Below are 14,530 nucleotides of genomic sequence, written 5' to 3'. Positions count from 1 at the left end.
CCACATCATGGCTAGGATAGAATACATATGCAGATAAATCAGATTAGTTTTCATCCTAATGACATTAACGTTCATAGTCTCAAGACGACTCCAAATGGAGATTTTGCGTTTGTGAAGTGGCATACACCATATGGACACTTTATTTGAAGATGATTTGGCAAGGAATCAGAGGTGAGCAAACATAGGTCACAATGTTTATACATGAATATAATAAGATAAAGAAATGAGATGAAGACTTACAAATTGGACCAAGTTCTAAAAGATTGTCGAAGGCACAGGAGGGGGTGGTTCCAAGCGTTGCACAAAACTATGGATTAAAATAAAAGGAAATATAATGTAAACGTAATGCTGCTTACAGTTCTTGTTTTGAATGTATTCATTATTTTCACAAGCAATAGACTTGCAAATTGTTAAGTTCCATTTAGACCACTGGTGGCTTCGTACTTACATCATTAGGCACATAATCAATCAGTCAGTTAGGCACATAATCAGTCAGTAGTTGTATATACACATAACATTGCAGCATACTGAAGGATATTATTCTTTCTCTTTTTCTGTTACATGTATACCAAAGGGCCATTATGGATGTAAGGAGCTGAGGTTTCTTTTTGTCTTTGCCTATTATAGGCAAAGTGCAGCCACGTAGATTTATAATGATATCTTAGATATGGTTTTAATAATGTAGAATTCTTTGAAGGCCCTTCCATTTCAGTGCACTAAACTAGGAAGGTAATCAAATAGCCTTTGTTTGCTGGAGGAAGAGTTAAATCTAGAGGGGAGTCTCTCTGTGTAATTTACAGTATCATGAGAACAGTGTAGAATAAAGATTCCCCTAGATATAATACTTCAACCAAACATTCAGGGGACTGTCCAATGTAAAGAAAGTCTAACCCACGGTTATGTAACATATAGAGTCCTCTCATCCAACATTATTTGTTATCTAGCCAACTTCTTTGGCTATGATTTTAAATTTAGCTCTTTGTATGGTTATTGTGAGAAATTGTGTTGTTGGTTGACTGGGGTGTGAGCCCTCTTCAAGCAAGTCACAATCCCTTGCAGTGTGAACCACAAAAGGCCAGTAATTTTACCTGTGCTTAACCCTGGGTACCTTAATATAAAAAGCAGTCAGGCATCAGTTAGAGGCAATGTGTAAAGTATTTGCGCAGCACATAAACAATTATAAAAGTGAAAACACAAGACAAGAAATTCCCAAACCAATTTAGAAAACCTGAGTACATTTTCATAAGTTATTTGAAATCAAAATAACAAAAATCCAAGCAGTAAAACCGGAGTTATGAATATTTAAAGTTTTTAGTAAAAACTATCACCTAAAATATTCCACGGATACCCAGTCTTGCACGACCGGATCACAGTAAAAAAATATGGCTGCTCGCAATGGAGCACAGTTAGGAAACAAGAAGTGGATTGAGTTCAGTCAGTACTTACCTTTGAACTTCGAAAAACTCTTGATAAAATGTTCTGAGAAGGTAAAGTTCAGCGAGGCAAGGCTGTGAAAGGAGGCATCATTGCCAGATAGCCTTGGTTTAAGGCTAAGATTTATACTTTCGGACATAGTCGCCAAAATGAAAGTCGAAAATCTCCAGTCGGACGAGGCAGAGGGCTGTAGCAAAAGACAATTCCATGAGGTCGGATACCCCATTTCATAAGGGCCACTAAAAAGGATTTGTTGCTGTGAAGAAGAACATAGCGGGGGAAGCCGAAATGTCAATCCAATCAGCAATGCAAATTGTGCGGGTAGGCATGCAAGTTGGTCCTAGTCGCCTCCTGGCTTCTCAGTACTCAGTTGTGTGATTTGGCCATCAGTGCACCTTTTTCACCACAACTAAGCGCCCAGGACTGGTGGGACATCTCTGGGGGTTCAGGACTTGCTCAGTCTGGGTCCAGGTGCGGGATCAAGAAGGTAGGATACGATTTCCTTGTGGCTCTGAACAGAAGGCCAGCAAACTAGCCCTTGGAATCACTTCTGGTAGTTATGTGTGCAGGTGAAGATGTAGGGCTCAACAGCAGGGCTGGCCTCTGAGGCTGGTTCAAGGCAGGCTCTAAGCTGAAAGACAGTCCTTCCAGGTACAGCAGCAGTCTTGCAGAGTGCACAGCAGGTCACAGCAGCAGGCAGTCCTCCTAGAGTTGTTCCACAGGTCCAGTAGAGAACGGAAGAGTGTCCCAGAAGGTTCTAGTTTTACATCTTGTGCCTTTCTTCTGCAATTTGGGAGAAGCTTCTGGAGAGCGTCTTTGAAGTGCATTGAATTTCCTGACTTCCCTGCCCTCGCTCCAAGCTGGCTTCAGTGACAATACAGGGTCATTAGGCCCTTTGAGTAAAGGCAGAGCACATGCTATTCAGGTGTAAATGGGGCTGTGCGCAGCTCCACCGGCAATCCTGTCAACAGATGGCCCATGGATGCATACCTAATCCCACTATTGTGTGACTCCCTGGGAGGAATTCACAGTCTTACTGTTAGCTACAAGGCCCAAGACAGACTGCAGGCAAAAAAGGGCAGGACAATGCCAATATTCAAAAGTAAGAAAGAAATTATCCAAATCTCAATCTGGGAAAGCCCAGTGCACTACGAGGGCGTCACTCAATGGTGTACAAAGTGTTTTCATACAATATTTGAAAATATATGATGACTGTTACTATTATTAACAACAGTTCTCAGTCCAACTTTCAATTAATCAAAATTATAAATGACCAATCTCCAAAACGTAAAGTTGCTGTAAATCTGCTTTTATTCTTGATCGTTGCAGATGTAATTCATGAAGTAACAATTGAAATCAGCATAAACAACTAAGTAGAGGTTACCCTCCAGCGTTAGTTGATCAGGCAGTCACCAGGTCATCAGCATCATGTTGCGAAGACATGCTGAAAAAGAAAATGAAAAAACCTGGTTCAACTAGGGAGGTATTCGTTTCTACATATTCGACCCACCCGAATCTTTTGAAATTGATCATGCTAGAAGGATGGGTCATACGTCCATCTGAGCCCGATTTCAAATGAATGTTCAAAGACACCCCATTGTTTGCATACAAAAGATCTTGTAATCTTGAAGAGATTCTGAATAAGTCGAAAGACAAAGTTAAAGTTCCTTTTAAAGGAATGTCTAAAAGTATGAACTGTTCACATTGCAACAATGTGATCACTGGTAAAAGTTTGCCCCATCCCCGATCAGGAAAAAATATTTGCTTTCTGCATTAACATTTCTTTCACACTTTACTTTTTCACTCAAATTCGTATTTAGAATTCTCTCGCATTGCAATCCTTGATATTTGTCACGATTCACATCTCTTCATCTTTATTTTGTCTTTTGCGTTTCGTTTATAATAGGCTCCTTTCACTCTTGTTTACAACACTCTTATACACTAACATCTTTAGTAGTAACCACGAGTTTCACCCATAGGTTAGTCCTACTTTGATGCTTATGATCGTATCACTGCAATCCTTTTAACGCGAGAAGACGCTGGGCATCTTTGTTGATGCCGGCGCCTTCAAGATGAATTTGCACGGTGTTGCGTTCTAACCTCTGGTAAGTTTAACTCATTCATGCACGTCCCTTAGAGCGTGACGCAGTGATTTTTGAATCTCCTTATCTAATACCAGCTACCTTTTATAGGTCATTAAGCTGGATCAAGATTTTCAAGCTACAACGCAACTGGATTTAGGTAAGCGGAGTGGGCTTTTTCACAACGTGACACTTGATAGGGTTCGCTCGGTAGGAGAGCTTGGTCTTGAACAATATGCTTACTTATTTTCAGATACCCGTTACTTAGCTGGTTGGTCTACTCATATAGAGGCGACCCTTTGTTATGCTAGAGGTACGATGACTTCAGATCATTATTCACCAGGTGGTGACAGTCACTAGGCTGCGCACAAGTTCACTAACAGCACCTCTAAGATCATGTGATGTCTCATAGTTTTGTTTCAGTCACATGTTCACATTTCACTAAACTCCACACTGTTTCACTTAAGCACTATATACTGGCATGATGACACTGAATGTCGTTTTGTCCTGCTCATGTATGAGCCATTAATTCATAGTTTACTTCATTGTATTGTAGTGACTTACTCTAGTTCATTAAAACTTGCAGATTCCCCTGATGAAGAAGCTCCTTTTTACAGCCCGAAATGCATTGGGATTTTTAAACCATTGTTTATGCTGAAGAAAAGCGATTTTAATTGTTACTTGATTAATTACATCTGCAACGATAAAGAATAACAGCAGATTCACAGCAACATTACGTTTTGGAGATTGGTAAATTATAATTTTGATTAATTGAAAATTGGACTGGAAACTGTTGCTAATAATAGTAACAGTCATCATATATTTTCAAATATTGTATGAAAACACTTTGTACATCATTGAGTGATGTCCTCGTAGTGCACTGGGCTTTCCCAGATAGAGATCTGGGAAATTTCTTTCTTAGTTTGAATCAGGTGGCCCGCAGAGCCCCTTACCTGGTGCACACACAATCAGAAAAATAGTTTTGGTTGGATATGTTGTCGAATTTAGTATTTTTGTTTAAACTAGAATCTTGAGTGCAACTCAGCTGCGTTCATTTCAATGTTCTAAAAGTGGCATTTTCAAAATTGTAGTAAAATATCTGACTTTACCATTAAAGAGGGTATATAATTAAAATGTCATAGCTACCAAACATAATATATACTACTGCTCTGAAACTGGAATTACAGCTTAATAAAAGTAATAAAGAATCCCAAATGTTATCTTATGGGAGGGGTAGGAATCACAGCAATGAAAAACAAAATTGAGAGTTTTTTTTACTATCAGCACATGTCAAACTCAAAATGGACGGGAAATAGAATAAGTGGAATGAAATAGAACCTGCAATCCAACATTATACAGCTTCATTACAATGGCATTTCCCACTGGATCTAAACCCCACACAGATAGTGGCATCAGCAGAACTTGTTGACGATCTGATAGAATCCAACATTCGCAGGTCAATTTGCTGCTGTGTCTCTCTCTTGCATAATTATGGGGCGTCTAAGCTCCATGAGAAAGCGCTAGCTAAATGGCAGTCTAAAGAAAATCTTCAGATCTCAGTGCTAGCTTGGGATAAGATTTATGAGTTTCATTTTTCACTATTAAAGGGTGCAAATATGCAACACATGCAATTTTGTACCACATGGCTGCTATATAGAAACCCTGCCTTCCTCCACAAGATTAATCTGATTCCGGTCAATTGTTTCAGATGCGATGTAGAGGAAGAGGGCAATTGGACGCATATTGTATGGACCTGTCCAAAGCTGAGTAAATTCTGGGGTGAGATCAGTCAATTTTGCTGCCACACATAGCAACTGCAACAACCATTAGACACTCTGACAGCTGTTTTGAGGTATTCGCCTGAGCTAAAAGCCGATTTAAAACTGAAGAAACAACTGTACATTGTGACTTTAATAGCTAGATCGTTAATTCTCCAAAAATTAAAGTATTTAGAAATGTTAAAGATAATTATGTGATTGATTGATAAAATATCAATCAATCAATGAGGAGGGACTAGGGATTTAAAGGTCTGTTTCATTCCCCAGGGAAAGTACAAGGTTTATCAAAGAGGAAACAGACACTTGTAACACTAGGCCATTGGTCATATAAATTTAGAGTAACCTCAAAAACCCTATGCAAATTTGGTTATTGCGGTATATATGGTTCGTCCGCCCCGCATATGGGTTGTTGGCCGTTATCATTGGTTACTCTAAGTTAGTGATGTTGCCAGCCTCAACCGGAGGCACCTCTGGCATATAGTGCAGTGTCCAGAGAAGGAGAAAAAAGTGGTGTGTCAAAAATAGAATTTAGAGAAAAGGAATAAAGGGGGGGGGTTTTAAAAAAACTGAAAAATCACCCTAGATAGTTTTATTGATTGGTGTGATTTCCAGGTTGTTAAAAAGATCTGTTACTACTAGGATGATCGAGCAACTAGATCAAAGTAGTTGAAAAAACACTTATTACAAAAACGTCGACATGTTTCTGCTCTGTCGGCCCACATTGATAAAATAATCATATTTTACCATGCTCTGTCGGTATGCTTTGAACGATAGAGATGCTGTGAACAGTGAGATTGTGTTCAATTCTACTGACCTTGTTGGTTATATGTCAATGAAATTTATATATTGGTGAGCTTTCCTAATAAAAAATACAAAAAAATTAAAAACAAAAACGTAAAAATACATGCCCAACTTTTTATTTATACAGCATTCTACCGTATGGGCTACCTAAGGCCTACCCTATGGGTGATTTACATGTAATAAAATGTAACCATAACATCCTGAGCACAGCAGTAAAAAATACCTCTGCTGTGAACAGCAGAGAGATTTCTTTTTTTCTTTGACCCTCGGGAGCTGGGTAAATGCTTCTCCAGCTGCCTGGGGCATTTTCTTTTCAGTGTAGTGATGATTGGTGCGCAAGGCACACTGACGTCATTACACTGAAACCTAAACTAAAATGAGCTGATCGGCTCTTTTCTGTTTGATTGAGTATGTGCTCAGGGAGCTATCTCAGCCCACGACCACATAAGGAAATGGGAGAGGTATCATTGGAAGGGGGAAAATCTACACTTTCAAATGGTATCCTTTCCTAGTGGATCCCTGCTTCGGGATCACTGGATCCCTGCTAGGGAATCACCACAGGAGGGTGATCCCAAAGTAAGGATCCACCCACTAGACACCAGGGTGGGGGAGCGCCCCCTTGGACAAGGGCATTTGCTCCCCCCCAAAATACTTGGCAAAGATCAGTCTTTATGCCCCCCGGGGCAAAGGTAGGGGCAGTAGCTCCCAATCTGATCCCCAGGGGGCAGAAAGCACTCTAGACACCAAGGATTTGTTTTGTGCACACATTTAGGGTTGGGAATGCCCTAAAGGGGCATTATAATCCCCCCACCCCTTCCAAATATTGGCAATGTGTTTCTGAACCCCCGGCACAGATGAGGGCAATATTCCCCTATCTAACACCCAGGGGACTGAAAGCACACTAGACACCAGGGATTTTTTTGTGTGCACAAATGTTGGGGTGGGGCTGCCCTAAATAGGCATTATAATGCCCCCAACCCTCCTAAATATTGACACAGTTTTTCTGTCCTACCGGGGATGAGGGAGCAGAAAGCACACTAGAGACCTGGGATCTTGTTTGTGAGCAAATTTAGGGGTTGGGCCGCCCTAAATGGGCATTAAAATGCCCCCTCCCCTCCAAAATATTGGCACAGTCTTTCTGCCCCCCAGGGCACAGATGGGGGCAATAGCCCTTAATCTGCCTACCAGAGGGGCAGAGATCACAATAGAAACCACAGATTTTTGTGTGCGCAAATTTAGGGGTGGGAACTTTAGTAAGGGGACATTATAATGCCACCACCTCTCCAAAATATTGGCAAAGTCTTTGAGCCCCCTCGGGGGACATAAAGCCCACGAGACACCAGGGATTTGTTTGTGTGCAAAGGTCGGGGTGGGGCTGCCCTAATGCCCCACCCTTCCGAAATATTGACACAATCGTTCTGCCCCCTGGGGTGCAGATGTGGTAAATAGCTCCTGATATGCCCCACAGGAAGCAAAAAACCCACTAGGCATCAGGGATTATCTCTTTTTTGATATTAGAGGGGTGGGAGCTGCCCACAATAGGCATGCCAGTGCCCCCATTACCTAACACAAAAGGGACAGTCTTTCTGCCTACCCGGGGACAAATGGGGGTTATTACCCCTGATCTGGCCATGGGGGTAAGAAAGACCACTAAACACCAGGGATTTTTTTTTCTATCTAAAGAGGGGTGGGGATTGCCCAGAATGGCCATGCAATAGCCCCCAACCCCCAAACAAAAAAGGGACAGTCTTTCTGCCTACCGGTGGTTGCAGAAAGCACACTAGGCACCAGGGATTTTCTTTAAAAAAAAGAGAGGTGTGGAATGCCCATAATGAGTGATGTCAATTTTTCCATTCCCCAAAAAATAGCCCCAGACTTTCTTCCCTCCCTGGGGGCAGATGGGGCAATATCCTGATCCCACATTGGGGGGAGGGGGCAGAAAGCCCATTAGGCACCAGAGATCCATTTATGAGCATGCCAGGGAGCGACACTTCAGGCAAGGGTTGCTCCCCTTTTTTGAGAACACATTTTGGCTGCTTCTGCCTTCCATTGGAGGCAGAATAGCATTATTTCAAGGCTCATCTTCCACCAAGGGGGCAGACCCCAATAGACTCTAGCGAAGGTTTCTGTGTGTGTGCGTGAACTGGAGTTTGGCTGATGGTCTGTGTGCACTGGCGTTTGGCTGGCTAAGTGTGAACCTGGTGTGTGTGGACTTGTGCTTAGGTAGCAGTGTGTGTGGACTAATGCTTGGCTGGCAGTGTATGTGAATTGTTCCTTGCCTAGCAGTCTGCATGGATGGCACATGTCTGGTGGTTTGTGTGATTTTCGCCTGGCTGGCGGTGTGTGTGGACTGTCGCTTGGCTGCTGGGTTGTGTGGTTTGTCGCTTGGCTGGTGGTGTGCATGGATGGCATTTGGCTAGTGGTGTGCATGGATGGTGCTTTGCTGGTGGTATGCATGGATGGTGCTTGGCTGGTGGTGTGGATCCTCCAGCGTTTTATTATCCAGATTCCCTGAAAACCGAACTTTTAGCCAAAAAGTCACACTTTCCTCACATTTCTGTGTGGAAAAGTTGTGGGACATGACATACTTCAGCCATGATTAACATGTATACTTTTTCTTGAATTATAGTTACTCCGTTGTTGTTTTATTATACTGTGTCACTACTTGTATATCAATCATATACAATATTTTTGTTATATATCCTTGCAGTAATAGGTAGAGTATGAGTGTGTTAGCATGGCTGCATACCTAAAATAGTGACCAGCATTAAAAAATGTGCTAAATACTGTATGATTATACTGCACAAATCGAGTAACTGTTTTTTATTAAATGTTTCCAAATTTGCCTTAAAAAAGAAAAAAAGAATATAATATTCAAAATAATCATACTCATATAAATAAATATATATATTTATGATACTTTATTACATCTTGTTGCTCACATAATATTTCTGTATATTTATAGGTCCACTCAGTAATGCATTTCCTAATTGTTTTCTCACATTTGTATTTAGACCCTGCTTTAGGAAATAAAGTCAGTTGTACCCCTATTCTTGCAAATTGAAAAGTGTGGGGCCATCATGGTGGCACAAATTTCCCACCACTGAGCATTCCCCCTGATCTCCTGATTAAAATGGAACCAGTGATCCACAACTTTCCCACACAGTAAGATGAGGAAAATTTGATTTGCTTTAGCAAATTCTGAGGTTTGCAGGGGATTCTGGGTAAGAAAATATTTGGTGATCCATGCAAGCCACACCTACCCGGACTCTCCCAGGGGTCATGTTTCCAGAAATGTCTAGGTTTGGTAGGTTTCCCTAGATGGCCGGCAACAGAGGACCAAAAGTACAGGAGACTCCCTCGCAAAACCATGTCTTTTTGTGATCGATAATTTTAAAGTCGCCACAATATGTTTTGAACCATTTCCTGTCGCGTGCACATGGCCCACCCATACAAGTGAGGTACCATTTTAATTGGGTGACTTAGTGGAATGCTGAGTTGGTGTAATTTTGTGGCTCCGCAGATTCCAGAACTTTCCATCTCAGAAATATTAGGAAAATGTGTTTTTTTTACAAAATTTGAGATTTGCAAGGGATTTTGGGTAACCTAACATCCCATCGCGGATTACCCTTGGTGTCTAGTTTTCAAAAATGTACAGGTTTTGCTAGGTTTCTCTAGATTCCAGGTGAGCTAGGGTTCAAAATCCACAGCAAGGCACACTGTGAAAAAAGAGTCAGTTTTCACTGAAAAAAATTATGTGTCCACATTGTGTTTTGGGGTATTTCCTGTTGCGGTCACTAGGCCTACCCCCACAAGTGAGGAACTGTTTTTATTGGGAGACTTAGGGGAACATAGATTAATGGAACAAGTATTATTACCCATTGTCTTTCTAAGCATTTCTGCCTTCCAAATGTAAGACAGTGTGTAAAAGAAGACATTTTGAAAAATGCCCCCGAATTCAGATGTTAGTGTCGTGACTCAAAAATTCAGAGATGTGCAAATAACCACTGCGTCTAAACTACATATCTTGTTTCATTTGAGGTACCATTTTTTTATGTGGGGGAATGCTGGGTGGAAGGAGGTTTTTGTCTCCCCTCAGATTTCAGAACTTTTCATCAAAGAAATGTGAGGATTTTTTTTTAATAAAGTTTGAGGCTTGCAATGGATTCTGGGTAACACGGGTCACCCCCATTTTGGACTCCCCTGGGTGTCTAGTTTTAAAAATGTAGAGGTTTGCTAGGTTTCTCTACCTACCGGCTGAGCTAGGCCCCAAAATCCATAGCTAGGCACATTGCAAAAAAAGGGTAAATTTTCATTGGAAAATGTGATGTGCATTTGGACCCATTTCCTGTTGCGGGCACTAGGCCGCCCCACACAAGTGAGGTACTGTTTTATTGGGAGACTTAGGGGAACATAGATTAATGGAACACGTATTATTACCCATTGCCTTTCTAAGCATTTCTACCTTCCAAATGTAAGACAGTGTGTCAAAAGACATTTTGAAAAATGCCCTCTAATTCAGATGTTAGTATCGCTACTCATAAATTCAGAGATGTGCAAATAACCACTGCCTTTAAACTACATATCTTGTTTCATTTTCGGAAATATATAGGTTTCCTTAATATCTATTTTTCACTCTTTATATTTTAACAAATGAATTGCTGTATACCCGGTACACAATGAGATGCCATTGAAAGGTGCAGCACAGGTATTGACTTTGCATACCTCGGGTTCAACTAGAAGGGGGCCGGCTGATGCAACGATATATTGCTTTCAAAATTCTAGCAAAGTTAGAAGAAATTACAGGTGAACATGTAAGCACAAATGGCTGTTTTTTTCAACTCAATTTTAATATTTTTTTATTTACACCGTTACTACCTATACGAAAAAATTTAAAGATCTACACAAATAACCTGTGCTAAATTCAAATGTTTTTCTTCTTTTTAGAAATGGATAGCTTTCTGGGATCCATTATTGGTTTATACCCATTTCTACCACTAACTGGTAGAAGGTTGAAAGCACAAACAATAGGAAAAATAGGCTATGTCCCAGTAAAATGCCAAAACTGTGTAGAAAATATTGGTTTTCTGAGAAAAGTCTTCCTGTTCCTGAAAGCTGGGAGGATGGTGGTTTCAGCACCACACACTATTTGCAGAGGGAAAAAAAGACCTTTCTTCTGCAGCACTTTTTCCCCCCAAACCCCCAAATTTATCTGTATTTTGCTTAATTGCTCGGTCCCTTCCAGGGGAACCCACAAACCCTGGGTACCTTTAGAATTCTCAGGATGTTAAAAGAAAAGGATGCAAATTTCGCATGGATACCTTACGTGGTCAAAAAGTTATAGGGGCCTAGGCGTGAACTATCCCAAATAGTCAAAAAAGTGCGTGGCACTGGGGGAAAAGGCCTGGCAAGATTGAATGCCAAATCAACATGGCAGTTTTAAACTGCACTCTGGCTCCTGTGGAGGGTCTGGGACATATTTTAGATAGATACTTCAGAGGGTGTCATAATAAGGGCTGCAGGCCCACTTGTATCATTTAATTCACAGGTCCGGGGTATATTGTATACCACTTTACAAGGGACCTAAAAGTAAATTAGATATGCCAATTAGTTGTATGCCAATTAAACCATGTTTAGGGGAGTGACCACACACACTTTGCAGCTGATATGCAGTGGTAAAGTGCACAGAAGTCTATTGCTCAAAAATGAATTCAGCAAAAAGTGGAGTGTAAAAGTCAAAACGTTTGGGGGTGACCCTGCAGAGGGGACCAGGTCAAACAGTCTTATATTCCATGAGGCCCAATGGGAATACCACCGGCTTGGACTACTTTGTCCACAATTATCTTTCTTATTGGACCAAATGTGTCTAGAAATGCCTATGACAAACGAAATCTGACCACATGACATAGGTTCTATAATGATTGGAACGTTTGGTCCAAGATAACATGCACTAAAACATACCAGGTCGAAGGTGGCAGCACTCAAAACCACTAAATAAAGGGTAGCACAGAATGGAACAAAATAAACAGACAAATATGAGATATAAGCAGGAAATGTGTCGGAGAAGAAATAGACAGTGATAAATATGGCAAGCACTGGAGTAGCAAAGTCATCTGCGCCCAATATACTAAAACTGTGAGAGGTGATTCCCCTACTCCCACCACCCCAACCTATTGTTTACCCCCAAGAGTAAGCATGTTATTATAAACACCACTGAGTGCATTTCTAGTTGGATATAAGTAGGAGAGATGATATGCTGATTTAGCAAGTGCTGTACACAATTCTCGTTAACAGTTATAGAATTTGTTGTAAAGAAGTTTAGCACTTATGGCAAAGTTACAACAGAAAGAGATGCAAATATGCCATTTCAATTGTTTGCAAAAACTGTAATGCATGGAAATGAATACAACTAATAAAGATTTTTTTTAAATGATTGGAATGTTTGGGTCAATGCCAAATATTTGGGTTGAAATCCATTGTATTAAAAAGTATACAGCTGATATCATTTGTTACATTTGCTTGATATAATGTTTTACTGATATATTCTTGATGAGTTTTTGCAATTTGGAAAATGATGCTTCTTTTGATGGGACTACAGCATTTACCTTTTGTTTTCTTTTGTTTCTCCTGGGGAAGAACGTTTTTTCTGTAAATTTTCTGATAGTCACCAGCATTAAATTTAGAGTTGTTCCCACACCAGTCCTATCCTGAAACGACTACTGTTACCATTGACAGGAGCAGCTTTGGGTATCTTTGCAGGGTTGTAAACTTCAAGAGGTATGTGAATACATAAAAACATACGAGTTTGTGAGTGTTCACATACTTGTACAAGCAGACTGACCCACAAGCACCCCCAATCATGTCTCTAGCCTTACGTTTGTAATAACAGAAATTCTACCATATTACCAGAATATTCACAGTCTATGAATCAGGATTAGGGGTGGGCGATGTTTGCAGAGTTTTGCACACTCCGCATCCTGTGTAGAGCACAGAGTTTAAAAAAACTCAAGCTAGCGGAGCAGAGTTTACCGGCGGGCTCCCCCCCTCAATCCTCACCCCTAACATTAGGGACCTGGGATTGGATCACTGGAAGGGGCACTATTGCCAATCCTTGTGCAACATTTAAACTTTGATGTGTTGATGGCTGCTGGGGCCAGACGTGGCTATGTTGGGTCATCCTACTCCAGTTCAAAGAGGGCCTCGCTTGACTGTAATGCTACAGCCTATCATCAGGGATGAGTTCCCCCTCCACGGATCCACTGAAGTTAGCGCCGGTGGCAGCATGTTTTTGGAGCTGGAAGGGCAAGTTTGTTTGCTGTAGGTGCTGTTGATCTGTAGGGCAGTGAGGGGGCTGTGCTGAGTAGGACAGCTCTGGGCGGAGAGTGGGCTGGGTGCTGATCCTCTACTACCCCACAAAAGCATGCTCCATGTTGGCTTGGGCCTGCACGCTGACACACAGCACCTTGGGGCCTTGTCAGCACTCAGCAGAGGCCAATGCCAGCGATGGCTCTCACTGGCACCAGAGGACTCACTTTGGTTTTGGGTTGTTTCTTTTCTCCTCCCCGCTAGCACAAGAAGCATTGTGAGATGACCAGTCTATGGAAGCAGCAGTCTCTTCAGCAAGAGGGCCAGCTCCTTCGCCCACACTGGTCACTCAGCAGCCCTTGCTTCCCCTGAGCAGAACAACATACACCACCCCTGCCCTGGCTGCCACACTCCCGGAACCATGACCACCAACAGCTGCACCCAGGACAATGTCCATTTAGGACCACTGAAGCCCAAGTCCCCTGCTCTGCCACCACCGCTGAACCCATAGGCTCCCCCAGACAACTGAATAGACCTGTCCTGTTACCCCCAATTCCTCCCCCAAAGCAAGCACCAGCAATGTTTCAGATGGCGGCAGCCCCAGACTCAGCTTCCTGAGCTTGAAGGCATGGAGGACCAGGGGATCTGACAGCGGAAGAAGGAGGAGCTGCAGATACTCAACAACAAGTTTACAGCCTTAATTGATAAAGTAAGATACTTTATGCCTGAGTGCTGCACAGTTCTGTAGCATGTGGTTGGTTATTCATAAAAGGCATGCATGGAATCGATAGCTGTAGCAGTTCAGCCCAGCTGTGCCAAGAGTTCATTAGGTGCTACAGTTCACTCCCATCTGTAGTGTAGGCCAAGCAGACACCCGGGCACCCGCAGCGGAGATCATAGTAACCTCTGGCCATCGAGCATGAAGCACCTGAAAGGCAGCAGGGTCTGAATCCTGCCCCTCCAGTGAAACACATGTGGCATTGGTGGAATTCTGCCACTCGCTGAACTCCGTGGAATTCGGCTGAGTTTTCTGGTACCTCCGCATGCTCTGCCCAGGTCTAGGGATTTAATCTAAAAAATTGACATTTTCCTCATCTTCTGGAAAGTTGGGCTAAAGAAATGTTTGACCAT

At 42.0% G+C, this 14,530-nt stretch overlaps 1 protein-coding gene and 1 long non-coding RNA gene across 3 annotated transcripts in view; one reads left to right on the top strand and one right to left on the bottom strand.

The window, feature by feature from the left end:
- Positions 1–14,530, bottom strand: part of LOC147722440 (aromatic-L-amino-acid decarboxylase-like) — a 592,216-nt gene that overhangs the window by 164,734 nt on the left and 412,952 nt on the right. For both annotated transcript variants that reach the window (XM_086964962.1, XM_086964963.1), the window contains exon 7: positions 241–307. In XM_086964962.1, the coding sequence (XP_086821088.1) occupies positions 241–307 (67 nt within the window). The remainder of the gene's footprint in view (positions 1–240; positions 308–14,530) is intronic.
- Positions 13,935–14,530, top strand: part of LOC147722441 (uncharacterized) — a 52,654-nt gene continuing 52,058 nt past the window's right edge. The window contains exon 1 of the long non-coding RNA XR_015309875.1: positions 13,935–14,108. This is a non-coding gene — a long non-coding RNA (uncharacterized LOC147722441). The remainder of the gene's footprint in view (positions 14,109–14,530) is intronic.

Source organism: Lissotriton vulgaris, chromosome 4_1 (assembly GCF_964263255.1).
Source record: "Lissotriton vulgaris chromosome 4_1, aLisVul1.2, whole genome shotgun sequence".
Lineage (NCBI taxonomy): Eukaryota > Metazoa > Chordata > Amphibia > Caudata > Salamandridae > Lissotriton > Lissotriton vulgaris.
Note: the sequence above shows the minus strand (reverse complement) of the source record. Positions and strands in the feature narration are given on the sequence as shown.